Here is a 16,642-nt window from a genome sequence, read left to right on the forward strand (position 1 = left end):
CAAAAACACAAGGCTCAAAATCCACGCCATGCAGAAGCGCCCAATGTTAGAGACAGACCCCAACGGGGGAGGGGGGGGGGGTTCTAGAACCTCGTGACACCCTCATCATTATCATCCTCGTCATCCTCTTCAGTCCCCAGCTGGGCCACAGTACCCAGACCCAGACAGCAGTGAACACATGCCTCTGGGCCAACACTCCCAAAACAACAGCAGATAACACACACACCCAGTCATACTAACACTGCCAAACCAACACCAGATCATGAATGTACTCACATTCATGACAATTTGGGTTGCCCCAGTAACACCGTAGCACTCACTGAGAGGGAGGTGTAGAGAGGGATTAACAGTTTGAGTGACACCTCACCTTTCCAATCAGCATGGCAGCCTGCTACAGCCCCACTTTCTGTATAGAAAGCAGCAACTGTGATGTGGCAGTGCTAGCTTGAGACAGATACATCTCCCTCTCTCTTTCTTTGGAAACACCCCTGTAGCCTTTACTTTCTACAAATAAATCTCTACCCCCTCCCCTCTCTCTCTCTCCACCTCAGAACAGCCAGAACCCAGACGTGTCCTGCAGAGGCAGAGCCAGGGAGCACACGACACACGCTGGGATTCTCTCTCTACACATTCACGACTTATCTCCCTCTCTCTTTTGCTCTCTGTCGGTCTTTGTCTCTCTCTCTCTCTCTAATGCATGAGATGAAAAGGTGCCATCCACCATCATGTCTGGACTGCAAAGAACCACCTAAAGGCCCAGTCTACAGTGTGTGTGTGCAGGAAGAAGCAGAGAGAGGATTAGGGGTTAATTGAAGGTGGTTAATTGGTAGAGCCAAGCCGTAACACAGAAGAGGATGAGAGGAGGAGAGTAGAAACCCAGAGACCTGTCCATCCAAACCATCTGACCAGACTGGGTCTTGGTGCAGGGGTGTATCATGGGTAATGTAGTGTTTTGAGGGGACGTGCCAGGGACCAGAGGAGTCAACACAGCTGTATAGAGTAATAGGAGACACAGCAGAGACCCGCAGCTGATAGACCAGGAGAGAGACCAGCGGGGAGGTAGACAGGCTGGTTGAGGTGGTATCTCCCCTCTCTAGCTGGCCGACGACTGGTGATCATGATGAGGTGTGTGTACGTGTTTGTGACCGTACGTGTACATGTCTGTGTGTGTGCATGTGTGTCCGTCTGTGTGTACAAGTGCGTGTGTGTGTGTTTGCGTCCTCAGCTCCTACCTTGTGCTTCGCTCGCTGGATGGTGTTCTCCAGATCGCTGAGTTTGTGCTGCAGCTGAGCGATGATCTCTGACTCCGCCTCTATCTGCTCCTGCTCCGCCTGCTGCTCGCCCTGCAGCAGCGCACGCTCCATCTCCGCCTGGGAGGAAGTGACATCACGTCACACACCAGCTCCCAGCCACAAGACATGAACTCACCCAACTCACATGACCATTCTATCGAGGAGAGGAGATGTGGGGGCGAGGAGAGTTTAGCAGAGGAAAGGAGGAGAGGGGAGAGGATGGGAGAGGACTGGAGAGGAGATAAGGAGAGGAGAGAGGACTGGAGAGGAGGTGAAGGAGAGGAGAGGAGAAGGGAGAGGAGGTGGGAGGAGGTGAGAGGACAGGACTGGAGAGAAGGTGAGAGGAGAGGAGAGGAGAAGAGAGAGGAGGTGGAAGGAGGTGAGAGGAGTTGGGAGGAGGTGGGAGGACTCTACCTCCTGTTTGGACTCCTGTAGCTGCTGCTCCAGCTCAGTCAGCCGGGTCTTCAGCTCATCCACGCGGGCCAGAACCCGAACCCGCTCCTCCTCCAGGTACCCAAGCTCCAGTCGACCCCCACTGCCCGACCCACACCCAGACCCCGAGTCCTCCTGCTGCAGGGAGCCAGGGAGGAGGGCAGGGTGGAGAGAGGGTGAGGAAGAGAGAGAGAAAGAGTAAGAGGGAAGGATGTATAACATTCACTGTTTACACAAGGAAGTGCAAAAGACATGAAAGCATGCATGATTCTTAGCCAGCGTTACAGCTGTGTGACAGACCCAGCGTATGTTAAAATGTCGTGCTATTGTCAGGTTAGAAGTGTGTGTGTGAGAGAGAGACATACAGCTGCTGCATATTCTGTGTTCTGACTAAGTGACACAGAAGAATCCTCAGTTCCTTTGAAGCCATGGGTCTACAGGGTCTTGCAGTAAGCACACATATCTATTCACTAAGGCTGCATGACATGTATGTCAGCGAGATTCATGTGTGAGTCTGATGTGTGTGTGTACACCCCTGCTCAGTGCACGACATGCAGAGCCCGGTCTATCCGTCGGTGCGTCTGACCTGTCTGTCTCCGTTGCTGAGGCCCCTTCCTGGGGAGCGAGGAGGGGGGGTCCTCACCTCCTGGTGGGTGCTCTCCGTGCTGCTGCACTCCTCCTCCTTCTGGTTGTCCTCGTCGCTCTCCCTCTGCCTCTGGGCCAGGCGCAGCTGAGACGAAGCCAGGAGGTTCTCCAGGGAGCCCCGTCGGACGGACGCCTCGCCCAGCCCCACGGGGAAGCCCATCCTGCCCCCCTCACCCCCCAGACCCAGCCCCGGAACAGAACCAGGACTGGGGCTGTCGACCTTGTTGTACTCCGCACACAGGTTCAGGATGGTCTCCAGACGTTGTCTCTCCTGGAGGAGACAGGAGAGACAGAGAGAGAAGGAGAAGTAGGACGAGAGGGAGAGACACAGGGGGAAGGAGGGATCAGATTAGTTCCCCGTTCGAGAAGTCAATATATCCACCAGTTATCTCATTTCCTGTTTGTTCGATCTCATTTCCTGTTTGTGTCCAGTTCTCTGGATTGAGACGGGCACCGATGCCAGTCAGGATATGAACGTTGTGTGTGTGTATGTGTGTGTGTGAGTGTATGTGTTTGTGTGTTACTTCAAAGCAATGTCATGTGGTCAGCAGACTCCTTGGCTGGACGTCGTGTCCTGCAACAACTCCAGCACCCCCAGATAACCTCTGACCTCATGCCATCTGCTGCCCCCCACCTTGTAGGATGACCCCCCCACACACACAACTCAGCCCAACAGAGCAGCTGCCACGAAGACAGGATAGTCTAACATGCCATTGATGCCATACATAGCTGGCACTGTTGGATTCACTTTCCAGACATGTATTCACTGAGCTGGGTTGTCTGTGTCTTCACCTTGAGGGGTGCAAGTATTCAGCTCTGCTGTCCTGTAAGCCTGCTTTTAACACTAATTATACCTCAGGGCGTAACGACTGCAGTCACAGAGGAAGATCCCCGGAGAGTGTGTAGTGTGTGTGTGATGTGTCTCTGTGTAGTTGTGTTCCTCCAAACCCTCCATTAACTCCAACCTGTAATCAAGGGTTTCAAAAGGGGATGTGGCTTCAGTGTGTGGGTGTGGCTTCAACTGAGGGGGTGTGGGTTTAACAGCAGTCTAACCACGCAATCCACCCTCTCTGTAGCAGATCCACGGACACGACCACCGTGCCCCCATGGACCACCAACCTCACCTGTGTCGACTACCTGGCTGAAAGGACAGGATTTCTTCTGCAGTAGAATATGGGTGTTCCTCAACATAAATCACAGTTGACAGACTGTCAAATTATAACAAGACAACCAGCCTACCTGTTCATTATGGGGTTCTGTAAAGTGGCGTTCCCTGGCTAGCAGACAGGTATCTGCTAACTCAACATAATTGCTCCAGTAGCTGTGGTTTACAGGCCTGCCAGAGCCTGGGGGATCATCGTTCAGCCTCCCCAGGAGCTACTGAATGCCAACCCAGCTAACCCAGACACACATAATGAGCTTCAGTTACCGTTGCTTACTATAAAAAGGTAACCAATCTACAGGGGCTTGGTACGTTAGCTTGGGCCTCTATAGCTAGCTACTCCAGCTAGCAGATTAGTCTCAAGCTAACCCTGCTAGCTACACAGTCCCAGGGTAACCCAGCTAGCTACGGAACCTTGAACCCAGCTAGCTACGGAACCACGAACCCAGCTAGCTACAGAGAACCCAGCAAGCAAGCGAGCCCATGCTAAGCCAGAAAGGTCAAATCCCTCTGTTTATAGTGCCCTGTACCACCCTCTGCGGATGTCATTAGTGGACCCCCCCAGGAGAGACAGCTGGCTGGGGGGCAGCAGGAGGGCACCTACACAGTTTCTGCTCTGAACCCTTCAAACACACAGTACACACCTCCAGCTGGCTCAGACGGCACCAGGACCGGCCTCCAACTTCTCCGACCGCTGCCCTGCTGGCTGGGTCAAAGGTCAGGCACATACGCACACACATACATTCAACACAAACACACACAGCAGCTAGCAATGCCCTGGCATACAGTGGGAAACAGACTACCAATGTACTAACTAGATAATCTGATGATACAGTACCAAACACAACAACAGAGCTGTGTTTCCAAGGTTTGGGATTAAATGGTACCAGCATTAATCACAGGCCTGTCAGATCACAATGAAACCCTTCCAGTGTAGCAACGTTCAACTGATATCCGATACTGGACCAGGCCTACATAACAGATTGCATTTAGATTACATTAAGGATTACATTTACAAGTTACATTTGCTCACAGTCATTACATGATCCAGACATGGATTCCCTTATCCTCATCCTGGGGGTTAAATTGGAGCTGGGCCACAATAAGGAATCCCCCTGGACACTGGCTGAAACACACACTCCCACTTTAATGCTTGGCTGAAACACACATCGACAGGTGGACAAATACTGACTTTCTAGAGGAGCCACACCCCACACCTTGATTACACAAGCCCCCACTCCTGACACACACACACACACGTCCCTGCTCTCCAACCCACTGCCTTTAGCTCTGGGGGTCTTAGCAGTCTTAGAGGTGCTAAAGCTACCATACTTCTCCAGTCTTCCAAGCAGCTGACACCACCAGGCTCAATCCCCCCCCCCCCCCCCCTCTGAATCTCTCCTTATCTCCCACAGTGGTGGGAGTAGCAGGGTAAGCCCAGTCACAAGTCTCCACAACACACAACCACAAGGACACACACACACCCCACACACACACCCTTGTTTGTACATTCACAGGCAGCTGTAGGGGTCTTGACTGTGGGAGCTGTGAGGCCTCCTCTCCACTGCTGGCTCCAAGTTTGACACGCTATTCCCATGTGACTCCTTCACCTGGCTCTCTAACCAAGCTGTCAAAGAATCTGCTCCCACATAATTAGACAGATAGACCTAACCTCTCTCACACATGGTTCTCATGCATGCGTCATTTACTCAACCCAATACCAGCTCTAAGACTAACCTGTTCTAAGACTACTAATTCCTAACACTGCCACCCCCCTCCTCTCTTATCTCCCTCTCCGCATTCCCTCCTCTGCTAACATCCGGAAAACATGATTTCTTGTCCCCCGGATCTCATTACAGTCAGTCGCTCTCTCTTTCTTCACACTCACTCCTTCCTTTTCATCTACAGACTGCTCCCTCCTCCTGTCCCCTCTGGCTTTTGTGTGTGTGTGTAAGCATCTCTCCATTCACTAGCGCCGCTTCTAATCCTCAGCAGGCTACAGGGAGGGAGGTCATCCACAGAGTGAGTGGGATTGCTCTCGGAGGGTGTCGACTCGCGCACACACAGAACCGTACGCACACACAGAACCGTACGCACACACACACAAAGATCCGTACACACACACACACACGCACGCACACACATACACGCGCACACCCACACACCTGTTTACACACATACCACTCTTCTAGGGCCAAGGACCTACTCTCCTTCACTCTACTGCTTTTCATGTCTCTCTTCTCAAGGAGAGCAGGGTAAACAGGTCCATTCATGAACAAACCTCCCCAACACACACACACACACACACACACACAAAGCTCTGTCTCAGAGGTGGTGTGTTCCAGACAGTTCCTCTGATGCTCTGGAGCACAACTGGAGCACGCTGCTTCAAAGACACACAGAGGACTGGCCCTCGAGGGCCAACATATTTATGTGCCTATTTGTGTGTGTTTGTGTGTGTGGGTGTGTGCGTGCGTGTGTGTAAACTCGGTCCCTGGAGAAAGAACTGGATTTGACCAATTTACATGTTATTATTTATCCCAGGCTCCTATTTCCGTGTGTGTGAAATCTCTTTCAGAATCAGATTTATTTGCCAAGTAAGTTTGCACAAACGAGAAATTTACTGGCAGGAAGGTTACCTCTACTACTTGTGTTTCAGGTGTATGTGTGTGAGAGAAACAGCTGTCTCCAATGTGTCCGTTTGAGCAGCAGTGATATGCTAGACACACCAGCCAGTGTAAACATCAGCCAGTCCCAGCTGGCAGCCTGGAGAACACAGCCTCTCTCTCTCTCTCTCTCTCTCTCTCTGTCTCTCGTTGTCTCTCTCTCTCCCTCACTCTTTCTGCTTATCTCTCCTGTTGTTGCTCAGTGTGTTCCATCAATCCTTCGCTGGTTCTCTGTCTTTTGCCTCTCACGCTCTTCTCTCCCGCCGCCCCACTCTCTATCTGCTCTCCTTCCCACCCTGCTCTCCCTTTTTCCTCAATGTTCCCTTCCTCTCTCACTGACACACATAAACACGTCCCAACCCTCCTCTCCCCTCTCTCCTTTTTTCCACATCTCCTGGCTCGTTCCCACACTCTCTCTACATTCTCTAAGCCAGCCTCCCTTCAGGGATCCATGACGGAGACCACAAGTTCGGCGGGGACGGCAGCTCATAAACTCTGCCCTCACAGCCTTCATAAGTGACCTATGACCTCTGCCCCCTGCCCCCCAGATCACACAGGCCGCATGAGCACCTGTACTCCAGCCTCTGACTCCAGACCAGCATGGAATCACATGTTGCATAGAGGTCCGCTGATCCAACCAGGAAAATCCCTGAAGACTAAAAGCTCTGTGAACCCAAGGAATACACAAACTGTGAACCTAATGTAACACACACACACACGCACACCGTGAAAGTCAACCACTGCTAATCTGAAAGCTGCATTGTGAACACAGCCTCTGACCTACACAAATTACACAGGGACCATAGACACGTGGGTATGTTACAATCACAATACACTCACAACACACACAATCACAAAACACACAGAACACCTCCCCCCTCCCACCCCCCAGACCAAACACATACCACTGTTCAACACATTTAAATATAGACACAACACAACAGCACCTGCTACACCAACTACAGTAGTTCCTATGGAGCCGTTGTCACGGTTACATGCTACACCAGCTCTTATTATAGCTGTTGTCATGGTTACCTGCTACACCAGCTAAAGCAGGGTGGTGGTTCCTATCAGAGCCGTTGTCACGGTTACCTTAATGAGAGCGGCCACGTTGGTGAGGAATGCAGGGTTCTCCTGAGCCAGGCCCAGAAGACACACCAGGGCCTGCTCTCTCGTCTGGCCCGCTTGCACCGGAACCGGCCCTGGAACCATCCCAGAACCACTCAGAACCTCCCTCCCCCGGTCCATAGCTCTCAACAGATCTAGTTCAGTAAATATCAACTTCCCCTCCAATCTAGACTGCTTCACTACAGATCTTGACTTCCCTATGTGATCTTCTGTAAGACTATTTCACTGTCTAGGTCCTGTAGACTGAGCCTGTGTGAGTTGAAATTCGCCCCCTCAGTCAGTCACCAGAGCCAGGCAGGATGGAGAGCCAATCCCCCTTAGCCCCCAGGCCTAGGGCAGGGGGCGGGGTCTTAGGGCAGGGGGCAGGGCCTGAAGGGGCCTGACTATATTAGGTCAGGGGGAAGTGGCTGTTCACAACAAAAGCTAGCTTACTAACTAACTGACCAATAAACAGACTGCCTGACTAAGTTACTAACTAAGTGACTCTAAAACAATACAAAGACACTTTAATAGTCTCAGCAACAGTGTCCTAGTGTTTGTGTGTGAGCGAGTTGAGAAAACCGGGTGTTATTTTACAAGTCTGGTCCTGGCTGCGTTCACTGCTCCCTACAGCGGTGCTAGTACGCCCTCTACTGGAGGTTAGAAGCACGACAGGAGGTTCACGCCACACCAGCTCTCATGTCTGACAGCTGCAGTCTGTAGGACTACAAAAATGGCTACGGTCGGTAGAACTACAAGCTCAGGGCTGCTTTGTCAATGTGCTGTGCTTGGGAAAGCATTGCGTGAGTTAGGAATGTCAGACAAGCCAAGAAGAGACTCACAGCATATGTGTTTACACTGACACTCACACACAAGATCAGATTAAAAGAAAGTCCCTTCTGATTGACAGGGGGGGGGAGATAAGAAGGGAGTCTACTGTCTCATTTCTTCCATCATCCCTCTCTCTCCCTCTTCCTCAATCAAGCATGGAGAAGCATGGAGGTTGAGTGGTATGTTAGTTGTGTGTGTGGTAATGAGGTGTGTGTGTTGTGTGTGTGCATGGTAGACAGGAATTTTTGGTGTGTGTGTGTGTGTATATGGTAAAGGTAGGATGTGTGTGGAAGAGGTATATTTGGTGTGTGTGTGTGGTAGAGGTATATTTGGTGTGTGTGTGTGTGTGTGGTAGAGGATTTAATGTGCTCATGTCCACACTGACCACAAAGATGCCAGTCATGCAGTCTAGGCACACACTGCCCATCTCTGTCTGTCTTCTTGTGTTCCTCCTTCAGTCTCCCTCTCTCTTCTTCTCCATCTCCCTCCTTCAGTCTCCCTCTCTCTTCTCCATCTCCCTCCTTCAGTCCTCTGTCCCTCTCTCTTCTCCATCTCCCTCCTTCAGTCCTCTCTCCCTCTCTCTTCTTCTCCATCTCCCTCCTTCAGTCCTCTCTCCCTCTCTCTTCTCCATCTCCCTCCTTCAGTCCTCTCTCCCTCTCTCTTCTTCTCCATCTCCCTCCTTCAGTCCTCTCTCCCTCTCTCTTCTTGTCCATCTCCCTCCTCCAGTCCTCTCTCCCTTCCTCTCCATCCTTCTGTTCCTCTCTCTCTACAGACCTTTTTTTGCCTCAACAGACTGCAAAGTCATTCTCCTGTCGCTAAATATTCCTCGAAGATTCTGTCTGTGAGGAGAAAGAGAAAGAGAGAGGAACAGTGAAAGCCTCCACTGCTACTGTCACATTGCTTAGTGTGCACATTCTCAGCGTGTCAGGCTGAATGATGGGGGTTCTGCTAAGTCTTTCCACCCATCTGTGGTCATGACTTTAGCCAAACACGCCGGCCTAATGGAAACAGGTGACGTCACTGCGAGACCCCTCTGGAACAACAACAGTGAGGTAATCTTCATTGAACGAACCGCCGAGATGATGTCATCTCTAATGGACTGCCTGGAACTTCTCCAGCGGTGTGTTTGGCAGCGCAGGTGGGGGAGGCATCGTGCCAGTGAGGAGCGTCTACCCGGCCAAGGCTGTATCTCCTAACCAGCCTGTCGCCGTGCCAACTGCGGACCCGGCAGACTGGACAGCCTGGTCACCATGGGAACCCACTATGCTCTTTAATTGCCAGGAGAGGGACCATGAGGCTTTGCAGAAGGTCTGTCTGGAGAGGACCTTACCTCTTCACACTTGCTTGAAGAGAAGTAGGAGTGTGAAGGAAATGTTTCTGTACAGTTTTTGGTGTTTACTAAATGGTGGGCTCCCATCCTGCCAGGGTTGGTCTGCACTTCTAACCCAGCATTCACCGGATTCAGACATGCAAACAGTCACGTCAGAGCCAGTCCTGCATGTTTAGCCACTCTGGGGCAGAAAAAGACCTGACGTCATGACACGTTCTACACACCAGAGGTGGATCACGTGACAGGCGTGCTGTCGCCATGGACGCTGCCGTGACAAAGATAGGTCGTGATTGGCCGGTAGCTGTCACAGATGCTTGGGCGGGATTAGAACGCAGACAGCTGTGGATATCCCCCACCCTCCCACCCCCTCCTGGTAATCACCATGGGATCATCCATCTCTCATGCTGGGCTGAGCAGAGGATGCACCTGGGCTCACAACCAAGAACACGGTCACATCCAGACTCCTATCTGTCTCTCCCCTACCTGGGTCTCTCTAACTGTGTCTCTCTGTGTCTCTCACTCACTGTGTATGTGTCTCTCTCTCTCTGTCTCTCTCTCTCTCTCTGTCCCTCTCTGTCCAACTATGTCTCTCTCTCTCCCTGTTGCTCTAAACTGCAGGTCATTTTCCAGTGGAGTCATAAGTGGCTTCTAAGTAAACAAGCATAAACAAGTTGCAGTGATTCTATAATAAGATCCTTTCAACGAGTGAGCCTGAATGAACCACGCCATTCAGTCAGAACTCATCACCCCCAGACCCCCTCTTCTTTTTCACCATTCACAGGCCTGCTGCAGATAGTGACACATTATTGGAAGGGCTGATAGACCTACATGGAGATCTGGGCTGGGCCAGGCCTAGGTAGGTAAGCTGGGTGTTGGAGCAGATCTGGGCTGGGCCAGGCCTAGGTAGGTAGGCTGGGTGTTGGAGCAGATCTGGGCTGGGCCAGGCCTAGGTAGGTAGGCTGGGTGTTGGAGCAGATCTGGGCTGGGCCAGGCCTAGGTAGGTAGGCTGGGTGTTGGAGCAGATCAGGGCTGGGCCAGGCCTAGGTAGGTAGGCTGGGTGTTGGAGCAGATCTGGGCTGGGCCAGGCCTAGGTAGGTAGGCTGGGTGTTGGAGCAGATCTGGGCTGGGCCAGGCCTAGGTAGGTAGGCTGGGTGTTGGAGCAGATCAGGGCTGGGCCAGGCCTAGGTAGGTAGGCTGGGTGTTGGAGCAGATCTGGGCTGGGCCAGGCCTAGGTAGGTAGGCTGGGTTAGCAGGGCAGGCCTCTGTGTGGACCTCCGCTGTTTACCTTGGCTGCTGTGACAACATCACCTGCTATGTCAAACTACACCTGGGACAAAGGTCACTCTATCTCCCCTGGTCTCCCCCCTGGTTACCTTACTTGTCCTCCTCCCTGGTCTCTCTCTCCTGGTATCACCCATGTCTGCTATTCTGTCCCTGGCTGAGACAGGGGCTGTGTATGAGAGCATTCTGGCACAAACCTGATTCTGTCCTCCCACTGAGAGAATCAGAGCATGGCAGAGAACAGCACACACACACACACACACACACACACACACACACACACACACACAGAGACACCAACAGAACTGCTTTAACATTAAACAACTGCCACTGTTTAGTGTTGAACTGGAAAGACTGACAAGAATCTACAAAATGTAGACACACAAACTGACACACACACACACACACACACCTATAAAAGCTTTGTCTCAGAGCTTCATTCAACCCCCAGACAGATCCAACATGTCTGCCGGTGCCCCTCCCCCCATTCCAAGCACAACAAACAATAGGGTTGCCATGGAGACCACCGGGCCGTTGGTGAGAGCACGTCGCCAGACGGACTGTCAGACAGACTGAGGGGTTACTGCTCACCCTTCTCCTTCCTCTTCCTCACAAATACTGGGAGTTTCACTCTCCCTTCTGCTGTACATACACACGACACAAACAACCAGGCTTCGGGTCAATGACAGTCTAATACCAAATTCCACTTGTTTTGAGAATTGTTGGTAGTCGAGTTTCAGTGTGAATACCACCAAATGACCAACATACAAGACAGCATTTGCCGGGTAGAAAGCAAGACCCACAACAGACAACCAAGTAACTTGGTAACATCTGCATTCAGTTTCTCTCTGTAAAAACAGGAGACAGGGGCTAGCGAGCAGTCCTGAGTGACTGGGTGAGGACCTGGACTAGCAGCACCTAAAAAGGAGTGCCTGAGTGCAGTCACCTAGGCTTTATCTGGTTGATCAAAACCATGAACTAGCCTAATCCCTGACTGCTCTTGTATTCACCATGATTCAGCCCATTCACGACAGAAACTAAAACAGTCCATCTTTGCATTGTATCAGGTCATAGACCAGTGGGTTAAACACCTCCTCCAGTACAGACCTGCTGTACTGCACACACGTGAGCACTGCTGTTTAGGCTGACAATCCCAGGAGCAGCCGTGCAGAAGACCATGAAGCCAACACACTTTTCAGTCCCAGCTACTGAGCTGAAGGGTGTGCAATCTAGGTCACATATCATATAGGTGTATTTGTATAATATCTTGGATTCGCTTCCTTGTGTTGAGATGAACCAGTGAACTAGCCTCCCCCAGAACTCATCAACTTCTTTGATCCAGGAATTCATAAAAGCAGCCCCCCCCCCCCACCCACTCCTCCCCTCCCGTCTCCATAGAGACGCGTGCCCGTGGCGACCCCGCTCACCAGCCTCTCCATCTCCTGCTCTCGCAGCCTCTCGTCCCTCTGACGCCGGTGGTACTCCAGCAGCTCGTCCTCGTTGTCGCTGATCTCCGAGATGCTGTTCTTCCTCTCCCGCATGCCCGGGTGCATCCCCCGCAGCTCCCTGGCGCCCGCCGACATCTTCCGGTGCCCCCGCGGGCTGGACAGGGGGGAGGAACCGGGCAGGGACCCCAGGCTGTAGGCGGGGGAGAGGGCGTTCCCAAAGCTGGCCTTCCTCCCCGCTCCTCCGCCACCGCCACTGCCCCCGCCCTCCAGAATCAGACCTGACGTGGGAGAGGGGGAGCGGGCTCGCACACCTCCCCTGCCAAACTGCTCCTCCGGAGGAGAGGAAGCCTTGCGGCGAAGCCTGGGGCTCTCCGGCACCATCCTGCCCAGCCCAGAGGGGCTGTCTGGGGTGCGGAGGGTTGGGATGGTCCCTGGGAGGGCCCCGGGAAGCACGGGCACCCCCATCCCCCTGCGGGTCATGGAGGGGCTGAGGGGAGGCAGCTCTCTCATGCTGTTGCCCCCCCCTGAGCTGAGCTCCAGGTTCCTGCGGACCAGCCGGGGGCTCTCAGGGGGGTTGAGGGAGCGTGGGTGCTGCTGAAGGGGAGGGGCTCCTTGGATGATGTGGACGATGGGGTCCAGGGGGGGCTGGAAGGGCCGGGGGGGCTGGGCGAACTGGCGGGAGGGGCTGGCGGAGAGGGACCGCTCAGCCAGGCTGGCCTGCTCCCTGAAGGGGCTGGCGGGCCTTTCCTGGAGGACGGTGCCTGACCTGGACCTGGGGCTGGAGGGGGAGGGGGAGGCAGAGGGGGAATGGGGGAACTTGGGAGTGAGTCGGGGGCTGCTGGGCACACTGCTCCTGCTGTGAGACCCAGCCTCAGACAGGGAGGAGGTGGAGGCCAGCAGGTGGGTCTGTCTGGGGCTCTCTGACCCGTCATGGCCAAGACTCCTGCGGCCTGGCTTAGGGCTTGGCGGGGCCTCCAGCAGGGCCTTCCTTTGAAGCCTGGGACTTTCCTGAACCTTCTGGCCCCCGCTGCTGCCACTGTAGCTGGACAGAGTGGTCCGTGGCTGGGGGATGGGGGGCTGGGTGGAGTAGTTGTAGCTGGAGGAGCGGACAGGGATGGGGGGCAGAGAAGGATCCAGGGGGGGCCCCCCAGGGGAGGGGGTGTAGCTGCCGCTACTGGCTGCCGAGGGGGAGGAGAGGGGAGAGAAGGGAGGGGAGGTGTTCTCATAACTAGAGCCCACAGACATGGCTCCTGGGCTGGTTGGGGGAGACAGCAGGTACCTCCCCCCTCCGTTAACCATGGGGGAGAGAGGGGAGAGGGGGGAGTGGGGGATGGGATGGCCACCGGGGGGCTTCTTGGAGTCGGAGGAAGATGGCTGAGGGTCGTCCATGATTAGAGAGTCCATAATATCCTGGAGGTCCTTCTCAATGGAGCTGACAATGGCGCTGTGCTCGGTCCGGACTCCAGGGGCGGGCTGGGGCTGAGACTGGGCCGGGCCAGGCTGGTGGTTCCCATTGGCCAGGCTCTCAGAGTCTGGAGGAAGGAACAAAAGCTACTGTCAGTCGGGATCGTAGTGGACGTTAAACAGCTCTGCTGGACACTGGGGTCTGATATGCAGATCTATCAATCTCTGCCAATATATGAGATAGAATCAAATCAAATAGGACAGAAAACAGAGTTGAATAAACCATAGTAGATCAAAGTAAAATAAATAACTGTACAAAGAACATAATGAAATCCAACACAGTAATGTTCAATAGAATAGAGTATTATAGAATAGGGTTAAAACAGAGTCAACTCAAGTTGAGTAGACCCGAATAAAACGGAATAAGAGCATTGTAGAAAAGAGTAGGGTATTGTAGAATAGAATGAATTGGATGATCATAGAGTAGAATAGAACAGGGTTAAGTGAACGTGACTGGTGCTTGGCCCGTCAGCTCTACATTAAAGCAGCAGGTGTATGGATGAATGGCTGACCCAGGGCAGCCTATGCTCGCTAATTAGGCTGAAGAGGCTAGTTAGCTTTCTCTCAGAGCCCCACTCCAGCTCAGCCCTACCTGAGAGCATGGGGACTTCAATACCTGCTCTGCCTCCAACACAATCATCCACTATCTCTCACGCGGAAATGAAAAGAAGGAGGATGGGTAGGATGGAGCGAAAACGGGGCGGAAGGTAGGAGGAAGGAGGGAGTAGGAGGAGGGGGGACGCAATGGTAAGAAGGGGAGGTGGGGGAGAGAGGAGACAAGGGAGCTGGTGAAGGGAGCAGTAGAAAAAGAGGAGTGAGGGAGGCCGGGGAGGAGGGAGGAAGCAAGCGAGAGAGAGGGAGAGATCGAGGGAGGAAGTGTGCTGTGGAGCGAGATAGGAGATCAGGGAGAATGTGCCAGTCCAACCCAATTACAGGGGTCTGAGAGGAGCTCAGCAACCATGTAGACTGGTAATCTAATCTCAATCTGAGGATTTGAGCGCTCAGTTATGTCAACATGCTGGACTAGACTGAGGGACAGGAGAGCACAGCGAGTCCAGGTTTCTACAATGACAGGATTCCCCGAAATGTTTAGTCAATAGGGAGAGCAAACATTCAGATTAAATACACTTCATAGTGGTGAAAAGTAAATGTGATCCTAACACACTTTCACCTACATGTCTGCCAGCTATTAGAGTGCACTATTTACACACTGCCCTCTGTCACAATGTGAGAAAAAAATCTCAGAGACATACGTTTATGGTAGCCTACCTGCCACAACCCTAAACAGACAGCCAAAGCAAGACCCCAAGTGCAGGTTACAATCTATTCATGAAGATGACCTCACAAGTGTCCCAATTACAAACTGCACGACATGTCGAGTGTTCAGTAATAATGCATGAGGTCGGGTTGTTGTAGTAAAGTGATGCGGAGTCGGTTAAGATGTATCTGCCTTATTCTTTAGAATCAAACACGCCGGCTGTCTCCCCTCTCACAAACCTCACAGCAACATGACGTTTGGAATGACAGTAGCCTATGACCATTCAGTGGGCTAGTCGGACCACATTTTGGTGGAAATACGACTATAATTGTACAAAATTTCGATCATTTCGGTGTACAGTTATACCTGGTACATACTTATTACGCCGGGCAACAGGGCAGTGAGATCAGATATGGCCAGAATTGAGCTATTCCAACGTCTAGAAATCCGACATTCACCGCCCGGTTTTGGTAGAAACGTCAAAACGAAGGGGCATAAGGACGGTTGAGAGACTCGGCAACAATCGGTAATACTGTCGCCATATGGATTGGCTCGCGTTTCACGAAGATTTGAATAATACAGCATAGGCTACTTACATGAAAGGATAATCTTACCACTAAATCAATTTCAGTGGCTTATACACCTGCTATGATAAACCGAAACTCCAACATTCCAGCCTCAACAAGCAGCCTTGCACCGAAGCCTGCCGAGCCCGGCTCTCGTCACCCGTGGAGGTTGAGAGCGGCTGCCGACGTGCTGTTCCAGCCTAGTTTGATTTGCCAGGCGCCGCTACTGTCTCCGGATCGCTCCCCCTCCCTGTCCACGGTGCTGATGTGACGGACTGCGAGATTTACGGGGGCGGGAAGTAGGGTCTGGTTCGCCTCTTAAAGAGCCACGACATGTTTAGTGTCTAGTTACAACCTCTTCTTATAACAGTTTAGTATTTTTTATTAGTGTTTCAATTCATGTTCGCTATAATACCGCATGTAGGTATTATTTCCATTTATGTATTGTAGTAACGCGTATTTCATTCAGTTAATTTAAGCTCCTAATAGTTGTAGGGACTATGCTTTGGCAACAATACAATACATTTCAATGTGACGACTGTTGAATGTGCACCCGTCCTTTAAAAACAGAGGACCACTATCCTATGGTGTCATTAGGCCTATGGTGTGGACAAATAATCCAGAGTTGTAGATTACTCCAGAGTGAATGGTGTAGCCTAGACATGTCCAATCCATCAAGACCCTCCCAGATAAAGAGTGTTACCCTGTTCACCTCAGACACCGTTGGGTGGGAAGGAGGAGGGAGAGCAGAGGAAGTGGGAGCAGCAGCAGGACAGTAGACTGGGGGGTAGAGTTAAACATAGACACTGTAAAAGATACCACGGTAGTTAAAATAACCTGCGCCCAGCCAACAAAGCTGTCTGGCAATGGAGAAAAGAGGGAGGACGAGAGAAGAGAGAAGTGGAAAGGAGAGAAAAGGAGAATATAGGAGAGGAATGGAAAAGACTGAAGTTAAGCAGAGGAGAGCCTTATATTATCCCGTGGAAAGAACTAATATCCTCCATCAAGCTATGTGACACATGACGCGATGATGCAGCTCAATTATCATTATTATCATTAACCCGTCGCGATTAATCTGGTAAAAATACACCGTCTTCATACACTTCTCTGGGAGTTTTTCAGTATCTATCAGGCTGAAATCTGTCCAACCAGATGTGAGA

The 16,642-nt window shown here is 52.2% G+C and overlaps 1 protein-coding gene across 6 annotated transcripts in view; it reads right to left on the bottom strand.

The window, feature by feature from the left end:
- Positions 1–16,642, bottom strand: part of phldb1b (pleckstrin homology-like domain, family B, member 1b) — a 55,286-nt gene that overhangs the window by 13,519 nt on the left and 25,125 nt on the right. For 5 of the 6 annotated variants that reach the window (XM_084675229.1, XM_084675235.1, XM_084675231.1 and 2 more), the window contains 4 exons: positions 12,174–13,726; positions 2,311–2,640; positions 1,707–1,862; positions 1,233–1,370 (listed from right to left, as the gene is read on the bottom strand). In XM_084675229.1, the coding sequence (XP_084531355.1) occupies positions 1,233–1,370; positions 1,707–1,862; positions 2,311–2,640; positions 12,174–13,726 (2,177 nt within the window). Of the gene's footprint in view, positions 1–1,232; positions 1,371–1,706; positions 1,863–2,310; positions 2,641–12,173; positions 13,727–15,530; positions 15,745–16,642 lie in introns of those variants that run through there. The other variant, XM_084675234.1, reaches the window with a different exon arrangement.

This window comes from Hypomesus nipponensis, chromosome 15, assembly GCF_054491055.1.
Source record: "Hypomesus nipponensis isolate SF chromosome 15, ASM5449105v1, whole genome shotgun sequence".
NCBI lineage: Eukaryota > Metazoa > Chordata > Actinopteri > Osmeriformes > Osmeridae > Hypomesus > Hypomesus nipponensis.